This window comes from Anser anser (assembly GCF_964211835.1).
Source record: "Anser anser genome assembly, chromosome: 5".
In the NCBI taxonomy this organism is placed as follows: Eukaryota; Metazoa; Chordata; class Aves; order Anseriformes; family Anatidae; genus Anser; species Anser anser.
In genome coordinates this window covers 24335884-24359173 of record NC_139725.1, presented here as the reverse complement: position 1 = coordinate 24359173, position 23290 = coordinate 24335884, and the positions used below count along the sequence as shown (strand labels likewise).

Here is a 23290-nt window from a genome sequence, read left to right as displayed (position 1 = left end):
TCACGTACTGCAATAAATCATTTTTATAAAACTTTACGGCATCCAGTAGCAGCGCTTTGTTGCAAACCTTTGAAAATCTGCACTGACAAAACGCCGGAAGAGCCTCTTTTGTTCCACAGAAATTCTCTTCAAAGCCAGGACAACAAACTGCTAAAAAGCCACCTTTTTTTTTTTTTTTTTTTTGTCTTCCTCAGGAAAAGCAGTGGTAAGCTACCACATTACAAACATTAACATACTATAACTCCAGCTCAATACCGCTGCTAGAACAGTATCCACTGGAACACCTGAACTGCTGCTACTATACACTATCCTATCTACACTCCAGAAACACCAGATTACAGACCGGGACAAAATGTAAACCTCAGCTAGATCAAGCTCCAATCTGGCATATGGCCCAACTGGTCTTTCCTCCCCCTTCCATGCCATGATGTAAATTCACTGCCTAACTCTTTGGGAACACAATCTGGTATAGTTTATGCATATACATACTGGACACTCAATGAAGCCAGCTAAATGGACATCTGCCACTTCGTACTTGGCTAATGCATCATTTTATATAAATATTTTCAATAATTTTGACTGAAGAGAGACTCCATAGTTCTATATCCAGTTAAATATTTGTGATTTTTCACATATAGTTTGAAAAATGAGAGCTTAGAATAAATTAGGAAAACGATAAATTGCTGCTGCCTCTGATTATCTGGTTCTCTACAGAGAATATTTTTCCCTATTTTGCCAATGAAGGCTCTTTAAAAAGAACTAAAGTCATACTTCAAAATAAAACAAAATACATGTACATGTAAAATCTTCCAAGAATTCTGGAGGTGTGCACTATGGTTCTTGATTCAAGCAAACAGGTGTCACTCTATGAAGTGGGGGAAAAGAGTACAAATGTGTGAAGCTCTTTATGTGGGAAATTACAAGAGAGTTAAATGGCACTGAGCAAGGCACAAAAAGTGCTTTTAAAATAGAAACAAGGGAACATGCAGAGAACCTCAGTATCTAATTTAATGATTGAGAATGCAAAGGCTCCAACTTGTGAAACATTAGCAGCAGCCATGAATTTCACTGTAGTTCTGTATAACAAGTAATCTTACCTGAGTGATTCTCAAAAAAATGTCAACACATCGATTGTATTTTTCATCTGATCCTGTCAATGCTGAGATGACAGGCCCTGCAGGATGCAGTGAGAGATCAATGATGGAAAAACAGGTGTTTAGTCTTTTCACAATCAAAACCTACAAGACGAGGCAAATACGAAATTCTGTCTGAGATTCATGCTTCTTTAAATCTAACAAACACTAATGTTACATAATCAGTTTCATCTACATATACTGACAACTATCTGTCCTCCTCACTTAGAAGGGACTAAGACAACTGACCCCAACGTTGTTCATATTACCACTATGTAACTTTCAACCCGGTCTCTAATAACACTTGAAGGAATAGTTTATCTGGTCACACAGCTGGTTACTTACATCAGTTACTTCACACATCAACCTATGTTCTCTGGCCTTTCATGGTGGCTTAATTTTGCCCATCAATCACAGAGAGTACTTCAACTTTACATGAAACTTATTGCAATTCAGAAGTCAAGATAACCAATGCATAATGGTATCGCTCATAACCAGCTGAAGTGAAGAATGACAAATTCACGTTCAAAAGTCACAATGGCATCCTAGCATTGTACAGTTGGGATCTGACTTCCACAGACATGTTTCCAAATACTGCCTTAAACTGACATTTCAATCACACCAGTTAAGTGCCTCCAAATGAATGTTAATGCTTGGCTATAATCAACAAGAACAGAACGTTTAATACTAAGTAAACCCCAATCAGACGCAACCATAATTAGTTATCAAATACATTATAGTGAAAACATGTCAATATGGGGGGATGGGGAGAATTTAGATAGCTGACATTTTATTATGCTTTAAAACCATTTAACATTTCTACTAAATACAGGGAAAATTTAAACACAGAATATCCTAATGATCACTTCTTTCACTTACAATACAAGCTACATAGCTAATCCTTATTATCCCAATTTGGGATGCAGATACTTCCAGAATCAAAAGAAAAATAGGATGAAATAGAGTTCTTATACATCTGTAGTGTAACACTCTAGGCTAAACTCTGATTTGGTATTTCCTTTGGGGGATGGAACGACAGAAGGGCCCTGAACACCAGGATAAATATAAGGAACCTGATAGTTTCCTAAAGCTGTGTCATGCAGGCAAGATAGTAGTTATCTCTATAGTAAATTAACAGACTTGCACATGTACACATTGATTTATTCTGACTGCCAAATACCAAATTCCAATTTCACGTTTCCACACTGCTACAAATCCTCAAAAGCATCACAATACTGATCTAGCCAATACTAGCAACTAGTGTAGCCTAATCCAAAGCATACTACAGTACACAATAAATTAATACCAGACACAAATATAAAAGGCTTGTTCAAAGTGAAACAGAAGTAAAGGTAATTTGCCATTAAGCGTTTAATTTTATTTACTCTCCTCCCACTCCATTTGCTTGAACACCATAGCTATTTTCATTTACAGACAATTGTATTTGTTGTCAGAATAAACACAAATATTTTTGTAAGTACATTGTAACAGTGACATTTCACTAATATGTTTAACAGCTTCATTATTTCACAGATATTTGATATAGGAAAAACATATTACAGTTTTAAGTTGAAGCACAATACGGATTTTAGGCTAGTATCAAACAAATCCAATTAGAAAACCGAAAGGCCTACCCAGAAACATGGCCATCAGCAAGACTCAAAACGAAGCTTTTCCATTTCTAGTACGCGTTGCGCTTTATACCATGGCACTGCAGCCGCCGAGGGTCAGATTAATTAAGACCAAGAGCAGCTGCAGTGCAACGTGAGAAGCACGCTGCCACAGCCCTCACCAGTCCAGCCCAATTACCTGCAGCATTCCAGCACTGGACAACTGACAACTACCATACTCCTCACCAGGTCATTAACTCCTGCTGGCCAGCCAACGTGTTAAAAAACAAACTAACCTCTTTTTAAGATGGACTGAAAAGCTGACTGCACCTGCTGCAGGATGCAATGACGAATCCCAGAGAGATGTTTGTCAGTCAAATCTGTACAGATGTTGCTTAACTTTATGCTAGAGCTGTATCCAAAGACGGAAATGAGACAGCAATCAGGCACAAGCCCTCCTCCCAAATCCCTCTATGCTCTATTTCTAATAGCTGGTCTGACAAATTTAGTAAATCCAAGGTCTCGTTTCCTAGCCAAAAAGCTACTGATCACTGATTAAATAAATTCCCTGGTAAACTACAGAGTAAAGTATCTGGAGTTAACGCTGTTGATTAATGAACTAACAATATCACGGCATTTGAGAAAGGTATTGATTGCTACAGGATATAGCCTCCAAGAAAAAAAAAATAAAATTTTTCTTTTACTGCGTAAGGGACAAACAGAAAACAATTACAAGATTCAGACATTTCCTAATTATATTTTCTAAATATTAGCTCCAAGACCTATGCTCCAAACACATCTATTAAAACTTTGATCTGTCTACAAAACACTATCTTCAGTCTTGAAGTCTTGTACAGAAATTTAAAAATTTGTGAAAAGGGGAAATTTTAAATTATTAGTTTTTATAGACTTCTGCTATTTTTCTTAATTCTTTTTCCCCCAGAATTTACAAGTCCATAACATAGATACACGTAAGGAATGCAGAATTTTCTGCTTTGCAGAAACCTCAATTTAATCAAAAAGTAAATATGTAATATTGTCACTAGAAGCACATTCGTCTACATATACGCTTTCTTACCTATTGAGAATCATTTATTTTCTCAACTCCATTGAAGACTACAGTGAGAAAAACAAATACAGAAAAGCTGAACTTGATAGAAAACAGTATTTCCTTGTGACAACCACAGCTGTCCTTCATTTTACCAAACAAGTGCACATATAAGAAGTACTTTTATTAAGGTTAACTAATCATTTCAAATCTATCAAGTTGTTTTACACCTTCTTACTACTTCTTACCTTCTTACACTAGAGAAAGACACAGCACTTTCTTGCAAACCGCAGAGTTATTTACCAAGTAAAAGTTTATTCACTCAAACATAAACATCAGTGTAAAATTTCTACCTAAACTTCTCAAATTTTTTCTAAACCTGTCAAATAAGAAGCTGCTAAATTCACACTGGGGCAAATTAGATACGTAACAATCTCAAGATTAGATGAAGTTACATAGTCAGTTTCAGCTTCCTTTTAAATGTAAAGTGTACTAAAGATCTGCAGTCTAACAAGCTAACTTTTTTTATTCTGTTCCAGTAACTAGGCAACTGACAACTGTCCAACTGAGAATTATCTCTCCGAACAGCTGGCAATCAACACTTGGGGTTTTTTCTGTTGTCTTTTTTTTTTCCTAGTAGAAAGATCAGTAATTACAGCTCCTTTAGAGCTATGTAGGTTTGTAAAGAATCCACCTCTGAAATCTCTACTCATTATTTAGTCACCTCCCCAGTTCCTTTATCCCAGCAGTTGCTCATATCAGTAAATGTTTACAACAGAATCTTAAAATCTTACATTTATATTTATGAAGTCTCTATTTAGCCCATGTCAGTATCTTGAAAAACGAGAAATACCAAGAATAAAATTGGGATGCATTTACTGACATATGACAACCACCTCCAAGGAACCATGACAACAGATTGCTAACTCCAACCTAGCTTTTAGCTGTCTTATTTCTCCTTTATTTTTTATTCTCCTCCATAGCTGAAAGATAATATTTCACTGACATTATTTCAAGTGTTGATTTTTAAAACTGATTCCTTTCACTACAAGACTTCAGATTATTTTCTGTAGTTAATGAACTGCCATACTAATTCCTAAATAAAGAAAATAATGGTGAACCAAGCTTGATATATTATACCTTTCCCCTCCCTAACTGTTCAATAGAAGTAATGACACGAGAAAGTGAGCTTAATTATAAATTCTTCTGGTTAGTTGTATGTTCGAAAAATTTGAAAGGTTTTGTAGGAGTCAGAATAATATAATTTTCCAAAGGACACATGCATGAAAATTGGGTAGACAATCCCCCAGAATTCATTAATGTTTCAAAAAAAAGCAGACATTCAAACACAAAACATCTCAAATACAAGTCACTGTAAAAACATAACAGACACACAACATTTCATACACTCTCTATATGAGGCAGGGGAAGGAAACTCTGACCTTCTGTATTCTCCAAATATTTAGAAAATATTACTAATTAGAAATCTGTTACAAAAACAACACAGCTATTCTATTGTTAAAAGCAGTAAAACCTTATCCCCATTTAATTATGTTTTTATTAATCTCTGCTCTTAATATGATCTAATTTAAGTACACATATGACTTCATATTCCAATAAATTAAAAAACACTGACCGAGCTCAAATTCACTCAAGCACCAAGTTCAGATCAGGCAAGATCCTGTTGCAAGATAAACAACCTGATGCGATGTAACAATTTTGTGTGCGTGTGTGTGAGTGAGAGACTTGGGGGGGAGCGCTGACAGAGCGAGAGAGAAAGCGAGTGCGCGCCAGCATTCACAATGGAAAAAAATACATATGTCCACAGTAGTTTTCAGTCCAGGGCTCGCTACAATTCAGAATGGAAGAACAGATAAAACAATGAGAGCTTAATACAACAAAAATACTAACTTCCATATTGTTCAAAATACAACCATACATAAACATAGGTCCGCAGAAGGGCCACTTTATGAGCTCACTTTATCAATACTAAAGCAGAATGGCTATGTCAGTATTTAAGTTTTGGACCAGAACTCGCTAGTCAATACACACACTATACTTCCCTGCAGAAGAAATCAGCACCTATTATTTTACAAATAGGGCGTATTTTTGACAGTCTAACTTCATTTCCACAAATATAGGGACAAGACTGAACAGAAAGGAATTGGGAATAATTTAAGCACAATACCCAAGCTTAAATTGCAGAAGTCCAAACAATTAGAAAAAGTCAGCTGGTAACCTGAAAAGAGAACAATAAGCTGTGTACTCCAAAAATAAAACTCTAGTGGACAGTAATGCATTTATGTAGTGTTTCCTATTTTGTGAACTAAAATGTTCAGTGAAAGGCTGATTTTTTTCCTTCAATGTCTTGTAATTAGAGCTGCCATATAATTCTTCAGTAATTATGTCACCTTTTGATGCACAAAATTAATTCCAACAGAAATCAGTCTGCATACTGAAGTCCTATATCACAGAAAAAAGAAAGAACACTATTAGATCATAGGAACTACGCGTGACTTCTGTATTACAACCAACTTTCTACTTTCCAAACAGCAACTTACTCAGACTGTGCTAAAACTTTTTTGGAAAAAGGAAAAAGTTTCACAGAAACTTCAGTGAGCGAACATTCCATAACGAAATGTACATTAATCGCATTTCTAGTCACATGCATAAATAGAACAGAGTAAGCAACTTCTACTATGAAACCAGAATAATTGGTTTTGAAACTCTGTAAGATAAATAAACCATATATTTATATTAGCTATTGCACAAAGTTCATCTGCCCTAATGCTGTACGAGCATGAGGGTCTGGAAGAAACCCAAAAGTGATCAGCTTAGGGAATGCCAGGACCTCCGAAAATTCCATGGGCTTGTGGTCATACGCAAACAGAAAGACTAACAAGAGCTAGCCACAAGGGAGTCCATTTCTCAGACCTGCGCCATGCTTTAGCAGGTATCAGTCACAAACTTCTTTAAAACACTCATTTGCAATATGACAACATGGCTGCAAACTCAAAGCAGACTGTCTAAAGTCAAACTGGAAGTTCATTTGCACCTGTTACACTGAAACTGATTGAGCCTCACTGCCCTAGTTATTCACATTATTACCATTATTAATGCTACTGATTTTAAGAGAGAACGTGTTTGTTGCAAACATTTTTACTCATGTCATTCTAGATCGCTAATTTTTATTTTTCCAAGGTTCCTCTGCTACATCTTTACAATTTGCTACACAAAGAAATATATAATTCTGATTTAATCAGAAAACAGAAGAAATATGCTAGAGTACTGAACAAAAGATCTAATCTTTGCAGCGTCCTTTCCAACAGAGTGTAAATAAACTGTAGTAAAATGAAAAGGCTTGTAATTTGGTATTTGGAATATTCTTCATAAACACCAATTTTCTGTAACATCCTTGCATGTGATACCACCTCATGTATAATGCAGAAAATCTATTTCATTTTCATCTATTGACAGTGAATTTAATTCACTATTGCGGCTCTTTACGCAGATTATGTTATTAATTCTGCAATCAGGCTCTTTTGAATGCTTTTATTTCTTCCAAGAGTTTTCACAATCCTACATTGATTTTTTTCCACCCTACCATACCTTTCAAAATAAAGGACCTTATTTGCTAACTTTCTCAAAGGGGAAAGAAAAGTAAAAAAGAAAAAAAACTCACAAAGACATCAGTTTACAAACTGTATCTTTCAACAGGAAAACCTACACACATTACTTTAACCTTTGTCATGTGAGTATTATAAACTGCATTCATTAAGGAGACATACAACAGGTGCATTAAAATTTCCATAACAAAAATCATCATTGTAAAGAGACCACAATCTCTCTATTAATAAAAAAATATTCACTTCTGCCTGACACTAAAGTTAGAAGACAGGAAAAGCTAAACACTAGCACATTAGTGTTCTGTTTACGCCCATACCAACTACCTTCACTGTTTTACAGGATTCAGTCAGTCATCTTGTTAAACTGGATCAAATGCAAAATAGCTCGCATTTTTCCAACAGAAAAGTCAGTAACACCTGCTCAATTCTAAACCACCAGCTATTCTTCAAAATTAATCAAAACACCAAAAAGAGAATTAGTTACGTTATTATTTTGCATCAATTTACAAGAACACAGTTCAATTACAAAATCCTTGTTTATCTTTAGGAAAAAAATATTATTTAATTGCAGAAGCTAAAATCTTTTGTATCATTATGTAAGACCCCCCCCCCCCCCGTTTAGAAATCTTAAAGGAGAAATACTAATTCAGATATTTATTATTGTTGTCATACACCAATATTAAAAACCTGTTTCTTGTGCATAAATACAGCTGATACAAAATACCTGTATCTTTATTTGTCCCAAGCATTTCACTTTTATAATAGAGTTTTCTTCCACCATCACGATAAACATAATATAAAGAATATCTAAAGAGCAGCACTTGTCCTCTTTCCTTCACTCCAGAGCCAGTGAACAAAGCAATGAGGCATAAAGAAGGTACATAATGGATTTAAAGTAAATGGCCCATTCTTTAAGAGGCAGCCTCTCAATTTTACTCATTCTAGCTTAATTGTCATTACAATGTCTGGAAACTTCAAACGAACAATTATTTTTACGCCAGCTGTCAAGTTGGTTCCTTAAAGCTCGATTTTTTTATTTTTTAACTAAAAAGCAAAGCAAGCAGAAAATGCCTATGATTTTCTCTCAAACACTGCAAACATCTTTAAACATATTTCAAGCAGTTCAATTACTAGATAGTACCCATTTCATTTCATACACCAACTAAGAACATTTATATTCACTGTTGCACTTCATAGCATACTTTTTTGATAAATATTGCTTCCAGTAGCACTGGATGCTTAGTCGCTAACATTTGAAACACACTGACATGACATGTACATACATCCCATGGGATTTAAAAATAAAGAACTGGCTAATTTTTGCACATACCTGGGTAAAAATCTTTGGATTTAGACAGCTTGATGGTGGCCCCAGTCTCTTTCTGCAACTGAACAATTGTCTGTCCTCCCTTCCCAATTATAGATCCAGCAGCATAACTAGGTATGAGGACCTTTAGAAAATATTGGCCATCCTCTGAAAAATTGAGATACGCATGGTTAATACGGGTTAAAAACTTTGGTCTTCCCCACCCCCGCAGACCCACAAATAAAATGTTACATCTTTAAACTCGTCCAGTAATTCATGCATTTACATCTAACCAGTTGCGTCATTCTGCAAGACACGTTTGGACTATGCCTTTGACATTTTACAATACGTACATTTATTCTAAGCAGATTACAGAATCCATATATATTCCTTAATTCTATAAAAGAATAAAATCAAAATTGTATTTCAAAGGTGGATCTTTTCCGATTTTTCTGCTGGTAACCACAGCACAGAAATGACTGGACCCCTTTTTAAAAAAATGAAGCCCTGCACAAAAACGTGCCTAGTGACAACTACAACCTTGCTTGAAAATACTGCAAAAGAAATGCCAAAATTAAGAAGGAATGAATTGTAAATTCTGATGGGCTATTTGTTTGTCATTAGCAAACACATGAGAATAGCAATTAGCTATTGCATGCATTCTTCTTAAGTGAGCAAAACGACTACTCTGCTACCAAATAACCCACCCAAAATGTGGGGTTTTATTCCAAGCATTTCAGCCATTGCCAAGAAAACAACTCAACATGGTGCGGATGGAATCACTTGCCTAAGTAATCCTGATGTATTCCTTTAGCACTTCTTAAGCGACAATGATCTCTTTTAAGCTCATTAATTAAAGGACATTAAGAAGAATTTTTCCCAATTGATCAAAAGCCTAAGTCACTTATTTCAAATACACTTAAAAGGTGACGAGACAACACCAGTCCTCCATCCACCACTACCGTTAAAGCACACAATCGGATGAGGAAAAATATATATGGAATGAATGAAAAATACAAAATAAAAATGAAAAGGATTCCCAGTCTGATTCAACAACTGAATCGGCCTTAGAATCATCAGTGCTACCATCCCAATTCTAAATCCAGCGACACTGAAGTCTGAGAAACCTTCTGCAACCGGCTGTGTAAAGTGCAGGAGAATAAGGGTTGGTTCATTCCCCAGACTTGGGTTCTCCCCAGTAATTATGAGCATGTCCCATTTGCTTTAATATCAAGATTTTTATCAGGAAATCTGTTATACGAAGTTGTTGGGTTTTTTTTCCCAAGCAAGAGGAGCAATCCAAGTTCACCTCACTTTTCTTATTCACGACTAGGAGCGCCTGAAGCAGTGCCTGCGTGTGACAATAGTGCCCATCCATATGAACGTAGCCGGCCGTGCGATGCTCTGCGCACGGTTAGCCCGCTGCTCTGAATATCGGGCAAACGAATTCACCTCTGCCTCGGTGCATTGTTATGACGACTCCAGCGCAAAGGAAGGGAGGCGATGCCGGTCCCGTTATAACTCATCTCATCCGGGCAGGGCAGGATGCGCGCCGCCGAGCCCCCCGGCGGAGGGACGGCTCCCCCCCTCCGCCAGCCAGCCCTCGCCCCCAGCCAGACAAACAAACGCCGCGCACACACACACGCTGACAATAGCGGCGAGGCCGAGGAGGAGGAAAAACGCAAGGCAAGGCTGAAATTCAACTTGTGACCCGGAGGATGCGAAGGGAGGGAAGCGCGCCTGCCGTCTCCTTCCAGCCCATGGCGAAAAGGGCGAGGGGGGCTGCGGGAGCCTCCTGCGCGCCCCCCTCCCCGCCGCGGGGTCACGGCTCCGCAGCCCCGGCGTGGATATTAAATAAAAAGCCCGGTAGATGCTGAAAACCGACGCCATTTTGATGAATGATAACATTAGAGAAATGGGAATGCTTGGGGGGGGGGGGTGGTGAGGGGGAGGCAGGCAGGTAGGGAAGGGGAGAGGGAAGGAGAGGTGGGTGGGCTGGGCGGGGGGAGGTGACGGAGGCTATACCCACCGCCCGTGTTGGTCCTCTTGGTGCTGCCGGCTTCGGGGGGGGCTTCCAGCGGTCTTTTCCGGGAGTCCGGCGGGTCCAGGTCTATGGGAACCCCGGTGTGGGTCCCGTTCTGCTGGATGGGAGCTGCCGCCATCATGTTTGCTGCTGCTCGGAGGAGAATTGTCTCTTCCCTTCTGTGGTGGGGGGGCAGGGAGGGAAGGGGGAGGAGGAGGAGGAGGAAGGGGGAGGAGGAGGAGGAGAAGGAGGAGGAGGAGGGGAGGGGGCTCGTCCCGTTCTCTTGTCCTTTTCGAAAATGTAGAGCTAAGCTCGGGGCTGCCGAGGATGCTGCGCGCCTTGTTTATCTGGCACCCGGGGGGAGGGAAGGGAGAGGAGAGGAGGGAGGGAAGCGGGCAGCGCTGGCTGGAGGAGCAGCTGCAGTGCAGTGTCAGGAGATGAGGAGAAGCGAGACAGGGGAGCGAGGGGGGCGAGAGAGGGAAGAGAAAGGGGGAGAGGGGAGGAGGAGGAGGGGGGAGAGTGAAAAGAGTGAGACGGGAGGAGGAGAGGACAGAGTGAGTGGGAGAGGAGAGGAGGGGAGAGAGTGGGAGAGGAGAGGAGGGGAGCGAGAACGAGTGAGACAGAGAAGGAAGGGGAGGGAGGGGGAGCGGGAGGAGGGAAGGAGGGAGGGAGGGAGCGAGCGGTGTAAATGGTGGGCGAGGGAGCGAGGGGGAGATGATTCACGCCGCCTCCGAGCCCCCTCTGCTCCCTGCCTGCCCTAGCGCTGCGGCTGGGCTGCCCGCCGCTGCCGGGCTCTCATGCTCCCCCTCGCTGCCGGGCTGGGGCGGGGGGACGCGGGGGTGTGTGTGTGTGTGTGTGTGTCTGGGGGCGTCCCTGGCTGCGCGGCGGGGCTCCGCTCCCGCCCCAGCCCCAGCCCCGCCGCCTCCTTCGGACGCCCCGGCAGCCGCCTGCCTCGGCCGGCCGCGGGCACGGGCCCGCCGACCTCGGCTGCGCCGCAGAAACCCCCGAGGCAGGAGAGGTTAGAGCGGGGGGGGAGGGGGCAGGCCGGGAAGGGGGAGGCAGTGGGTGGACGGGGTGGGGGGGGAGTGTAAGGCTGGTATAAAAGGGAGGGCGGGGCTTACCGGCAAGACGGGCGGGAGAGCTGGCCAATGGGAACAAAAGAGAGAGAGGTTGGGATTGAAGTGCGCAGCCAATCGCGGGCCGCGAGTGGAAGAGCCGTTGGGGGGGGGGGGGGAGGCGGGGGCGGTTTAACCGCTGCGGCGGGGGTGGGGGCTGGCGGCGGGGAGGCCGTGCGGGGAGGGAGGGGAGGGGAGGGGAGGGGAGGCCAGGCCGCTTCCCGCCCCGGGAGGGTCCCCGCCGTGATGCGGCGTCACCTGGGTTACGCGCAGCGCCTCATAGGCCCGCAGCTGCGGGGGAGGACGGCTGCCATCGCCTGAGGAGGCGCGGAGAGAGCCGGGCCGGGCCGGGCTCCGTCCTCCTCCGGGCCGGGGGGTGCGGAGCGGCAGCGCCGCGCTGGGGGCCTGGGACGCGGCAGCCTGTATGCTGCGGGCTTGTGGCGAAGCATAATAAAGATATTATTTTCGTGCCGTGACAGCTGGGCTAAGCCGGGGCTGTGGGGCGCAGCGCCGCGTTCCTTACGTAAATATTTAATGGGAAAGGCGAAGACGTTTCCCTGCAGCGAAGGCTGTTCCCGTTTAGAAATTTCACAGGATTCAGCTTAAAGAAAGGTGCTAGGAGGGAAGGGGTGACAGGGCTCGGGGGGGCTGCCTCCGTGCTGCAAGAGCATTTTTACTCGACTCCTTGCAGCTTAGTCGACTCGTTGCCTTTGAAAAAATTACCGGAGTGGTGTAAGCATAGCTGTAGCGGTCAGCACTGGAGCATCCGTTCTGAACAAAATTCGGAAACGCGCATTTATTGCATTAAACCCCGCTCTGTGCTAAATTCGTACTGCTACAAATGTGTACAGAATGGCTGCTGACTTGAGTCCTCTCACAGTGAGAGCTTAAAACCCGACTATTTGTGGATGAAATCCAGTTTCCATTCTGAGTTCCCAGGGAGACTCTGCCTTGGTTTCAGTAATCACTTATCATTAATGCTGCCCAAAACAATATTTAGAGCTTAAAATACAAATTTCATGCATAATATATAATACAGCACATCCCCTTATAAATCCTTATAAATTATGAGCCAGATAGCTAATATGCTATAGGATATTAATACGTGGGCACTTTAACATCTGAACAGACTCCTGCCCAAAAGCATTCACAAATTAAGAAGCCGATCCAGCGTTGTAAATAGGAAACTTTCAATGACTTCTTTGGGAATTGTGTCTCAGGAATGCAGTATCTAGCCTCCCAGGCAGATGAAACAGATGCAGCAGTTTCAGTAACAAGCTGATAGCATGTATGGTCAGTAAAAATATTGTATAAAAGTGGAACTTTCCTACTCATCATGTACCCTTTGTATCTAAGATACTCTGACTCATAATTGCTTAGTTTACTGACTGAAATACAATTTTAGGCTTCTGTTACCTTGGCAGTTGCTGACACAATTATGGTACAGCAAGCTGGGGACTGTTCTGGCTCTTCCATTTTCTTTACTAAGTTCCAGTTGAAGAATTTTAATTAGTATTTGAGCCAGAAAGAGCATGGCATGACTTGAGAATCTCGGGTCCAGTGTGAAGGGTCATCAGTCTTACGGAGCTCTTTTCATTCGTAAACTGAGCAAATGACAGATAGAAAATCTTGAAGACAAAAATAAAAAACAATAATGTTCGAGTGAAGCCATCTTTAGTTAATTTCCGCAGCAGAACTGTACAAATTATAACACTGCTCCCTTTATCTCACAGAACATGCCCCATTCATCTGTAGTAACGTGGAATCAAACAATTCTCTTGTTTTAAGACCACATCTGTTTTACTGTGCCCCCCACACCAATTTTAATTATGTGGCAGATCTGATTGGATTCAGCACCTGCAAGCCTTCCCTTTGGGAGCTCCAATTAGCTTATAAAACATTTAGTTGATTGCATTCTTTAAACAAAAGTATTGTTTCATCCTAACAACAGGAATATTGAAGTGTGGAATAAAAAAGGTTTTAATGTGATAAGCAGTGTGTGTGTTGTGTATCTCTCTTCCGTAAGCTCAGAGGAAAATGGTAATCCTGAAACCTAATTTCTTCAGACTCAGCAGATGTCTGTCCTGTGTTAGTCTGTTTCTTCACGAACAGCTGTCTGACAAGTGCCTCCCCTTGTCTTTACAGAATGTCTTTTGTTTAATAATTTCTTGATACGTTATCTCCCAGTCCCACTAAGACAAGGTTTTTATTTATTTATTTATTTATTTTCTGGTACCTATAAGTAGGCTCTTTATAGACTTACAGGTTTTGAAGAATTTAACTAAAGCTGTAGAACTACCCTCTCAGCTAGTTTCTTAGTAGTGGTTCTATTTAACTAAGCAAATAGCTGCCTATAATTAACATTTCAGCAACTATTAATTTAATATTAACAAGATTATTAGTTACTACAGATATGCTTCAGAACACGCTTATGAACGCACCGCCTGTGACAGCCGGTAACCTGCCTGGAGCAGGGATAGTGAGGTCTCGGGGCATATGGCAGAAAGCGCAGCCCTCTAGCGGCAGAGGTCACAGGTAGTTTTTGCAAGCTGTGGTTTTTTTCATGGGTGGTGGGGAATGAAATGGGTCCTAAGAAATTCGCAAACAACCCCACTACTCTGCGGTACTCTCAGCCTCCTGCATTTTTTGTGGTCTGAAGTAGCAGTGGAAATAGCTGTGGAGGCTTGTGCTACAGCTTTGTTCCCACTCTGCCATGATTTCTATGGAGAAAGAACCAATGGAAAAAATAAATAATTATCAGCATTTTTTTTCCCCACTCTCTCATCTGCTGATCAGTGTTTCTTTTTCAATCAGCTCTAGACTGGCATATCTAACCAATGTTCAGTTCTGGCATCTTGATTCATTTTCCTATTTCTTTATCTCCCACCAGCTAATATATTCTATAGCTTCAGGAAGAGTTAGTTCAGTGGTAGTATGGAATAGAAGTTCAATTTGCCAGCCTTATTTCTAAGAACGTTCTTGGCTGGTGGTGGTGTGGGTGGTTGTGTTCATACTAAACTCTTCCATAGGCATGAGAGCAGTCCTTAGAAAGGAAAGGGATTAGGAATAAGCATAAACCAAAATAATTAAATATGTATTTTAACAAATAGAAATTCACAGGATAACTGGGGTAAAGTTGTAGTAAACACCTCCTAATCGGTTAAATTCCACTGAGCATCAAAATATGTGAATCAAAGGAATTAATGTGAGCAGTATTAGGGACTGATTCACATTTTAGTGGTTCAGTGACCACCTTAGGAACCAAACTCAACCTTCTGTTTCTTTTAGAGGTGATGGATACTTCTCCTCTGGCAAATAGAATGAACAGTTTGTTTTTCCCCTTATAGGAAACATGTCAGAGCCCAATAATCATTAAATTGAATAATAATACCTCTTAAACATCCAACTTAGGTAAAAGAAAACAGGTTTGGTCTTTATCCAAAATAATGCCATTATTACTGGGAGTTTTTCATTACCGAATGATTGCTGTGATGCCTGGCAAACCTCTGCTGCACTAAAACTACAGTTAGTTACGAACTCAAAATATAATTTTCTCTTTCAAGTCTTTAACTTCGGCTTTCTGTTTATGAATTGTTTTCTTTGATGGTCTAACAGTTACACTATTATCATTCTTGATTAAGCTATCCAATTTTTTTTTGTTTAAATACTGAATTATCAGTAAATATTTTTAAGTTTCAGTGGAATTTCTAGATTACAGCAATGTTAATCTTAGGAAGATCAAACCCAGAGCTAGGGGAAAAAGCTAAACATCTCTCATTTAGACAGAAAGGGACCTGATTATCTGTTTTCCAATATTTATATTCCCTTTATTATCCACGGCTGTATTATATGCACTGTTGAACTAGTAGTAAAGTGTTAACAGTTTTATTCCTCACAGAAAAGAGCAGAGAAGAGAGCTGCTAAACCCTTTTATACTGTAAACCATTACTGCATAGGAGCTTTCTTTTCCAATAAACTGAGGATGGTAACTTCAAAGAAGTAATAATTTGACCATGCTATTTATCATAACATGAATATATTAGCAAAAATTCTCTGCTTACAAGTGGAAGGAAAGAGTGTGTGTAGGAAACCAATGGCTGTTTCTGATGTCTTGGTAGAGGGATCACCTGCTTCCTTCTCCACAATATTCATCAAAATTCTTAATTCCTACAGATGAAAATCTGTTTTATAAGCTATTCTTGTGTTCTTTCTACTTTGGGGTTACGTGAGGACCTCCTCAGGTGTCAGTGTGAAAAATAAGGTAACCTCAGGACAAGATCATTTTTCATCCCTCACAAGGAATTGACTAGGATCAGGGCACGATCCATGAAACTCCAGTGGCTAGACAATTTTCCCCAAAAGACATCTCCATGGTGATCTTGCTGTACAGTAAGACCTTTTATTTCTTAGAATGAAGGAAACTGAAGACATGATTTAAAGTGCTTTCCAATAGTAGTATTCTCCTTGCCAGTTTGTTTATTTTTCAAATACTGAAATAGATAATTCAGGGATTGAAACTGGTACTTGCCATTGTAATGAAACACTGATGTAACATAGTACGTGAGAAACAGCAGGATCACTTTGTGTAGTTTACATCAGCTTGCAGTGGTACTGATTGCGTACCTCTTAGCACTGTATTACAGAAGAATGTTGGTGAAGCATGACAGCCAGCTATCACTCCAGATACTACAGGATGTATTCATCTAACTGGTGAATGGAAAATAGGGTATTTGTTCAGGGAATCAGCATACTTGTTTTTAATCTCTGTTACTAGAATCGGTATTGCAGCATTGCTATTTTATGTAACATTTTTCCCACCCATCACTAACCGTGTTACTTATTTGAATTTTTGGCACTTTAGGATAAATGAAAGACGAAACAGAAATATTAACAGAAAAATCAGTTTCTTTGATTTTGTTGTCAGGCTTGGTCCTCTGCAATACTACACCACTTCCCATGAACTGAGAGAACTGAAATAATGCAGCAACCCCCAAGTGGTTGCAAGGGCATCTCTGTTAGAGCGCAGTCATACTCTCAGAGAGGCTCTCAAAGAGGCTAATATGGTCTTGGTTAGACTCATAAATTAAAACTAGTGAAAACAGGTAATAATTTTAAATATAGTCTTATGACACACCTTATTCATGATTTTTGCCTAGAAATTTACTAAAGTTCAGTTGACAATTAGAGTTATTTTAGTGGAAAAGATCAGAAATCTTGCTGAAAATGGAATGGAAAGGGAGGAAGAAAGCATGTTGCACAGGGGACAAAGGAAAAACAAGAATTGTACAGTGCAGACAAAGGTACTGATTTTTCTGTTTAATGATTTGCATTCAACTATGTAGTAAAAACTGAGTTGCAATGTTCATTTCACTCACTCCAAATACCTATATTACTTGAGACCATTAAAAACAAGTATATGCTGGTAAAATTATACTAGCAAACTCACTTATGTTAACCACCAACAAAAAATACATTTTTACCAGTATAATTTGTAATCAACTTTCCAAATAATAATCTATTTCAGCAAAAGTAATCCTTTTACAAGTTTAATATTAGCATAGCAGTAGGTTTTTTTCCAATGGAATGGTAATAAAAGTCACATCTCTAATATCATTGCAATAGGAAAAGTTCCTAAAAGAGATCTAGTGATCTTTAAAAATTCTTTTTAAAGACTTAGTTTATAAAAATCCATACGCCAATAGATTACAAATTAATTTTCAGCACCGAGTGATTTTAGGCAACAGTTACTAGCTTCAAGAATACAAGTTTACATTGGGAGCTTCAGCTGATTCTTCCCTAAGGTTTAGCAAATACGTTAGAGTTTGTTCTTAAATTATTCTATTCCACCAACAAAATTTAATGGTTCCGGTGCTTTATATTTCTGTCTACATGAAATCACCCATTTCAAAATACCCCTGAATTGAAAATTCTCCTAGTGGGGAAGCGTAAACACATAAAAATTACTGTCAGGATAAATTGGTCAGAATGATTTGGCACATAACCTCACTGTTTGCCATAAAAACGTAACTGTATATCAGCAGCACAAAGACTATCTGGTCCAAGAAAAACATAGGGATTAGTTGTAATGCTGCCTATTTGAGACAAAGAGTATTCCTTAGTGCAGTGAGGTTAAAACAGAGCTCATCAGTAGTACAAGACTATCTAAATTATTTAGTTACCATTTTGAGCCAAAAGGACATGGTGGCAAATTACGATTTACTTTGGAGGTTTATTCATTTTATAATTTTATTTCAGTGAAAGCAGAACTGGAACCATGAAAAGGTACCAAAATATGAGACCACTTTCACTTTAATTACTTTTAATCTATAAAGTCACTTTATAATTTTAATGTTAGTTGCAAAATATATATTATTTTGATTTATGTTTCACAAAGAGCTGTATCATGAAATTGGCATGCATGTAAGTTGATGTATGACTTTAAATTCAACCAACATGGAAAAATTTACATGCTTAAAAGAAAAAAAAAAAGTGTTCATCTACCTTGCTGAATTAATGATTCATTTGTCTTTAATTCAATGGGAAAGAGATGCATTGCTTCAATATTGCAGATTTAGGCCACCAAATCTCATCCAAACATACCATAAATCAAAGGGAACCTTTCTATTGCAGCCCTGATAAAATTTTTGAATATGTGGACTTTTAAGCATTTTCCAGAAAAGTTACGTATTGCTTTAAATGTTCCACATATGTATATTATGTTTAGAATTTTTTTTCTTTTTTGTTTTTTTTTTTTTGGAAACCCTCCAGACTGACAATAGAAGTCCATGGACCTACTGGATGCAAACAGTTCTATTGATTTCCAGAGGTCTTAAGTCATTCAATACAAAATACTTGGGGGAAAAATAAGTAGAGAGAGGAAGGAAATTATACAGAAGATATTAAAGTGAACTGCAAAGCTCTCATGCCATAAGAGAGTCTATTCATATTCTAGTGATGGGCAATTTGAATTAATTTGGCATACATATATGTAGGGATATAGAACAGGAATAAATATATGTAGTGTGTTGGAATATATAATGTATAATTTCTAATAAATTATATATAAACAAAATGGCTGGTATTTAATTAAAAATTTGGGCAGTTACAAAGGTGAAAACTAAAGACGCACATTCCAATAATTAAAGATCACAAGTTAAGGTGAAAAATTTTTATACAGATACTGTGTATGTTGAAGAGAAAAAGGTATAAACATAGTGTTATGAAAAGCTGCATGTTATATGTATATTATATATATATATAATATTTAATAAAAAAATAAAAGAAGCCTGATTTTTTTTCCTGTAAATTTTCTATGGAGTATTTTGTGTTTCATATTCTAGTCAAGTAGGAAGACTTCTGTTTCAAAAGTTACAAATATTTATATTCTTTTTGTTCTTATTTTAATTTAGAGGTTTAAGTTGTTTGCGGTGGAACAGAGAAATTCATATGTTGAATCAGAAATTGTTCACTGTAAGTGAAATCACAAAATACAAAATAAAATACAATAAATAAAATACAAATCACAAAATACAGACACAGGATTGTTGTGCATATTAGCAACAGTGCTTATAGATTCATCATGTCTTACAACAAAGATATTTATAAGTGGACCTCCTGCCTCTGTCGCATGCTGTCATTGCTTTGGATTGACTGCTGTTAGATCCCTGTAATCCTGAGCCCTGGGATCTTGTCCTACATGTTTACCCCACTTGGTATGCCTGTTAGTAAGTATTTAAAATGGAAATGAACTCTAATCTTTGTATGTGTTTATAACAAAGGGTTTTAATCCCTTCAAACCCGTATTTATTTGTCTAATAAACTTTATAAAAAGATGTGTTCAGTCTGATAGCTTCTATTTGCCAGTTTTGCCAGTTAACGTTGGTTAATGCCTAGTATTTTTTTACTTGATAGGATGTCATGGCAGCGATGTTATGTTTGTGAACTATTCTATCCCATTCCACCTCAAAGCTCATTGTTAGAGGAATAGAATCATAGAATGGTTTGAGTTGGAAGGAACCGTCAAGATCATCTAATTCCAGCCCCCCCTGCCTCCCACTAGACCATATTGCCCAAAGCCCCATCCAACGTGGCTTTGAACACTTCCAGGGATGGGGTATCCACAGCTTCTCTGGGCAACCTGTTTCAGTGTCTCACTGTCCTCTGAGTAAAGAATTTCTTCCTAATGCCTAATCTAAATCTACCCTCTTTTAGTTTAAAGCCATTAGCCCTCATCCTATCACTAGCCCTATCCTGATGACTAGTCTCTCCCCAGCTTTCTTGTAGGCTTTCTTGAACCCTTTAGATTCTGGAAGGCCGCTGTGAAGTCTTCCCAGAGCCTTCTCTTCTCTAGGGTAAATAACCCCAGTTCTCTGAGCCTGTCCTTGTAGGACAGGTGCTCCAGCCCCTTTATCATCTTTGTGACCCTCCTATGGACTTGTTCTAATACTTCTATGTCCTTCTTACGTTGGGGGCCCAAAGGTGAACACAGTACTTCAGGTAGGGTCACACGAGAGCAGAGTAGAGGAGAAGAATCACCTCCCTCAACCTGCTGGCCACGCTTCTTTTGATGCAGCCCAGGATACAGTTGGCTTTCTCGCTGCTGGCACACATTGCCAGCTCATATTGAGCTTCTCGTCAACCAACACCCCAAGTCCTCCACAGGACTGCTCTCAATCCATTCATACCCAGCCTGTGACTGCAACTCTTTCAGTGTGACCATCAAGCCAAGTCCTTATTCACCAAGTGGCCCATCCATCAAATCCATGTCTCTTCAATTTAGAGACAAGGATATCATGCGGGACAATGTCAAATGCTTTCCACAAGTCCAAGTAGATGATGCTCTTCCCCTATCCACCAATGCTGTAAACCCCATCATATGAGGCCACCACATTTATCAAGCACATTATGCCCTTAGTGAAGCCATGTTGGCTGTCACCAATCACCTCTTTAATTTTCCACATGCCTTAGAATAGTTTCCAGGAGGATCTGCTCCACGATCTTGCGAGGCACAGAGGTGAGACTGACTGGCCTGTAGTTCCCTATGTCTTCTTTTTTTTTCCTCTTTTTGAAAATGGAGGTTAAGTTTCCCCTTTTCCAGTCACTGGGGACTTCACTGGATTGCCATGACTTTTCAAACATGTTTCCAACAGGTTAAAAGTAATATAGTGAAATTAAAATTTAAGAACCTGCCTCTTCCATCTTTATTTGTATCAAATGATATCTCAAATAAACCATATTAAGGAGGCTCTACCTAAGCAAATGCAGCAACAATGAGAACTTTCTTGACTCATGAAAGAGAATGCATATGAAGACTGACTATTTTGGCTGATAAAATGCCTAAAACTTGATGGAGGAAATCCACTGCAAAATAGGATTAGATTATGTTCACCTGATCTGGATTTAATGAGTTGGACATCATTTCTTTTCTCCAGATAATGAGACATATTCATGCAAGAGTTAAAATTCTTAAAGCGAAATTAATTTGGTTCAGTTAAACATGTTTATCATTTTAAAGTAAATGTGTCATGAAAATAGGACTATAATAAGATCTACTTTTAAAGTTTATCTAAGTGTACATGGCAATAGAATTGTATTTCCTGCCCACTTAACTGTTTAGTCTAAAAATTATTTTTTTCCAATTAATTTATTGCACTTTTGGACAATTTACTGTTTTATGAAGGTGAAACAGCTGGTAGTACTTTTAACAATTAAGGAAAACACACATAACATGATGATGCTTGAAAATGAATATGTTAAAGCTTTACTGAATCTTAGTATCCAACTGTACTAGTAATAGTGTAAGCAATAAACACAGGTAGTGCAGCCAAATGCAAAGAAGCTATTTTGTATCAAAGTTTGAAAGATTTGGTTCAGTTATGCAAATCCTCACTCACTTTATATATATACACAATCATATTCAACACATTTTTTCCCAGACAATCAAACACTGAAGTGCCAAAAATGAGTATCTTGTGTTTTCCTGTGCTTTTCCACAACTTTTTATACAGAAAAATAAAATTACAAGGATGATCTATTCAAAATTGAGTATTATGTAAAGCAATACATTTCTACAAAATGCTTTGGAGTCAGTGTTTCTATTCCTACAGCAACATGTATCATCGTTAATCACAATAATATGAAATTTCATTGGGTTTGGACTATTGGTTTCTTGAGCAGATTTCTTTCACTAAAGTACAATTTTGCTGGTATTTAGGAAATGTTGATACCTCAAATCCTTGTATAAGTCAAGTATAACTGAAGAGATTATGATAATTAACTTTTGAACTGTATTTATTATTACATCATTATACTGTAGAGGAACTGGGCTGTACAATGTCCAAAGATTATGCATTACTTAAAAATAATTAAAAGCCATATATTTCTTCATTACAATTGTCACAGTAGTGAAAGAAAACAGTCAGATTTCCAGGAACATTTTATTTATTTAGAACCTCTAAGAATTCCCAAGGAAAATCAAACAAAATGCTTGGCATTATAGGTTCTGCAACACGGTATTATATTCAATGGAAGTCATCTATGAAAAAATAAACTCTGATCATGTGTCATCTTAATAAAACATATGATGACAGCAGGCATCTTGTGTGTATATATGTATATATACATTCACCCATACATACATACATAAAATCACACAGCAATTTTGAGCCCTCTAGTGGTAACAATCTTCTCAGTTAACAAGCCTTTCATTGAATCACAAGTATAAATTCTTAAATAACAAATGTCTGAAGTCAATAACACCATTATGTCATCATAGCAGTTCAGAATGGCTCCCCGTAGTTGATATGGATCTGTAGATGCACTTCCAAGTGTTAATAACAACACATATCTGCAAATTAATTTATTGGATTTAGCATGATAACATTTTTGCCTTTTCTTTGTTGAAAATACAGCTTTTCTAAAAGAATAGTACTTTTGACTCTTTGATGATAATTTGTAACTTAAAAAAAAAAAAAACATGACTACTGTAAAGTAAACATTAAATGTTTTTAAGCACAGCATCCTCATTCTCACTTCATATTATATACTTCCACAGGTAAGTGCTACAGGGGGAGGAGATGAAAAATCTGTTTTTCAAATTGGGAAAGCAATGTTTATCTACTTTGGTCTTACTACACCAAAATCAATGATATTTTTTTTTCTTCAGTGGCCAGAAACAGTGTTTATGTTGACCGTTTTATATTAATTGTGACATTTCTGCATACTATGTACTAATTACCATTTTTCTAAGAGGTTTTTGGTTCATTTAACTTTAGATGTTTGTTAAAAATTTTAGAAGGACCTAAAGAAATTTAGGATCTTAATTCCTAATGACTTTATAATGTGGAGGCTTCTGAGACACTTGGGTGCTTTTAAATGATTATCATGCATATTGAATGGCAGAACTTTTCATGAAAATTGTGGCTTTATTT

At 38.8% G+C, this 23290-nt stretch overlaps 1 protein-coding gene across 11 annotated transcripts in view; it reads right to left on the bottom strand.

The window, feature by feature from the left end:
* The window catches only part of NOVA1 (NOVA alternative splicing regulator 1), a 156888-nt gene extending 145143 nt beyond the window's left edge, over positions 1 to 11745 (bottom strand). For 3 of the 11 annotated variants that reach the window (XM_083838498.1, XM_083838497.1, XM_083838494.1), the window contains exons 1-2: positions 8748 to 8884; positions 1098 to 1174 (exon numbers count right to left, since the gene is read on the bottom strand). Coding sequence is in view for 4 of the 11 variants with exons in the window: in XM_083838489.1 (XP_083694615.1) it covers positions 8748 to 8891; positions 10753 to 10888 (280 nt within the window). In the remaining 7 variants the exon portion in view is untranslated. Of the gene's footprint in view, positions 1 to 1097; positions 1175 to 8747; positions 8892 to 10752 lie in introns of those variants that run through there. The other 8 variants (XM_083838489.1, XM_083838492.1, XM_083838491.1 and 5 more) reach the window with 6 other exon arrangements.
* Positions 11746 to 23290: the final 11545 nt, after the last annotated feature.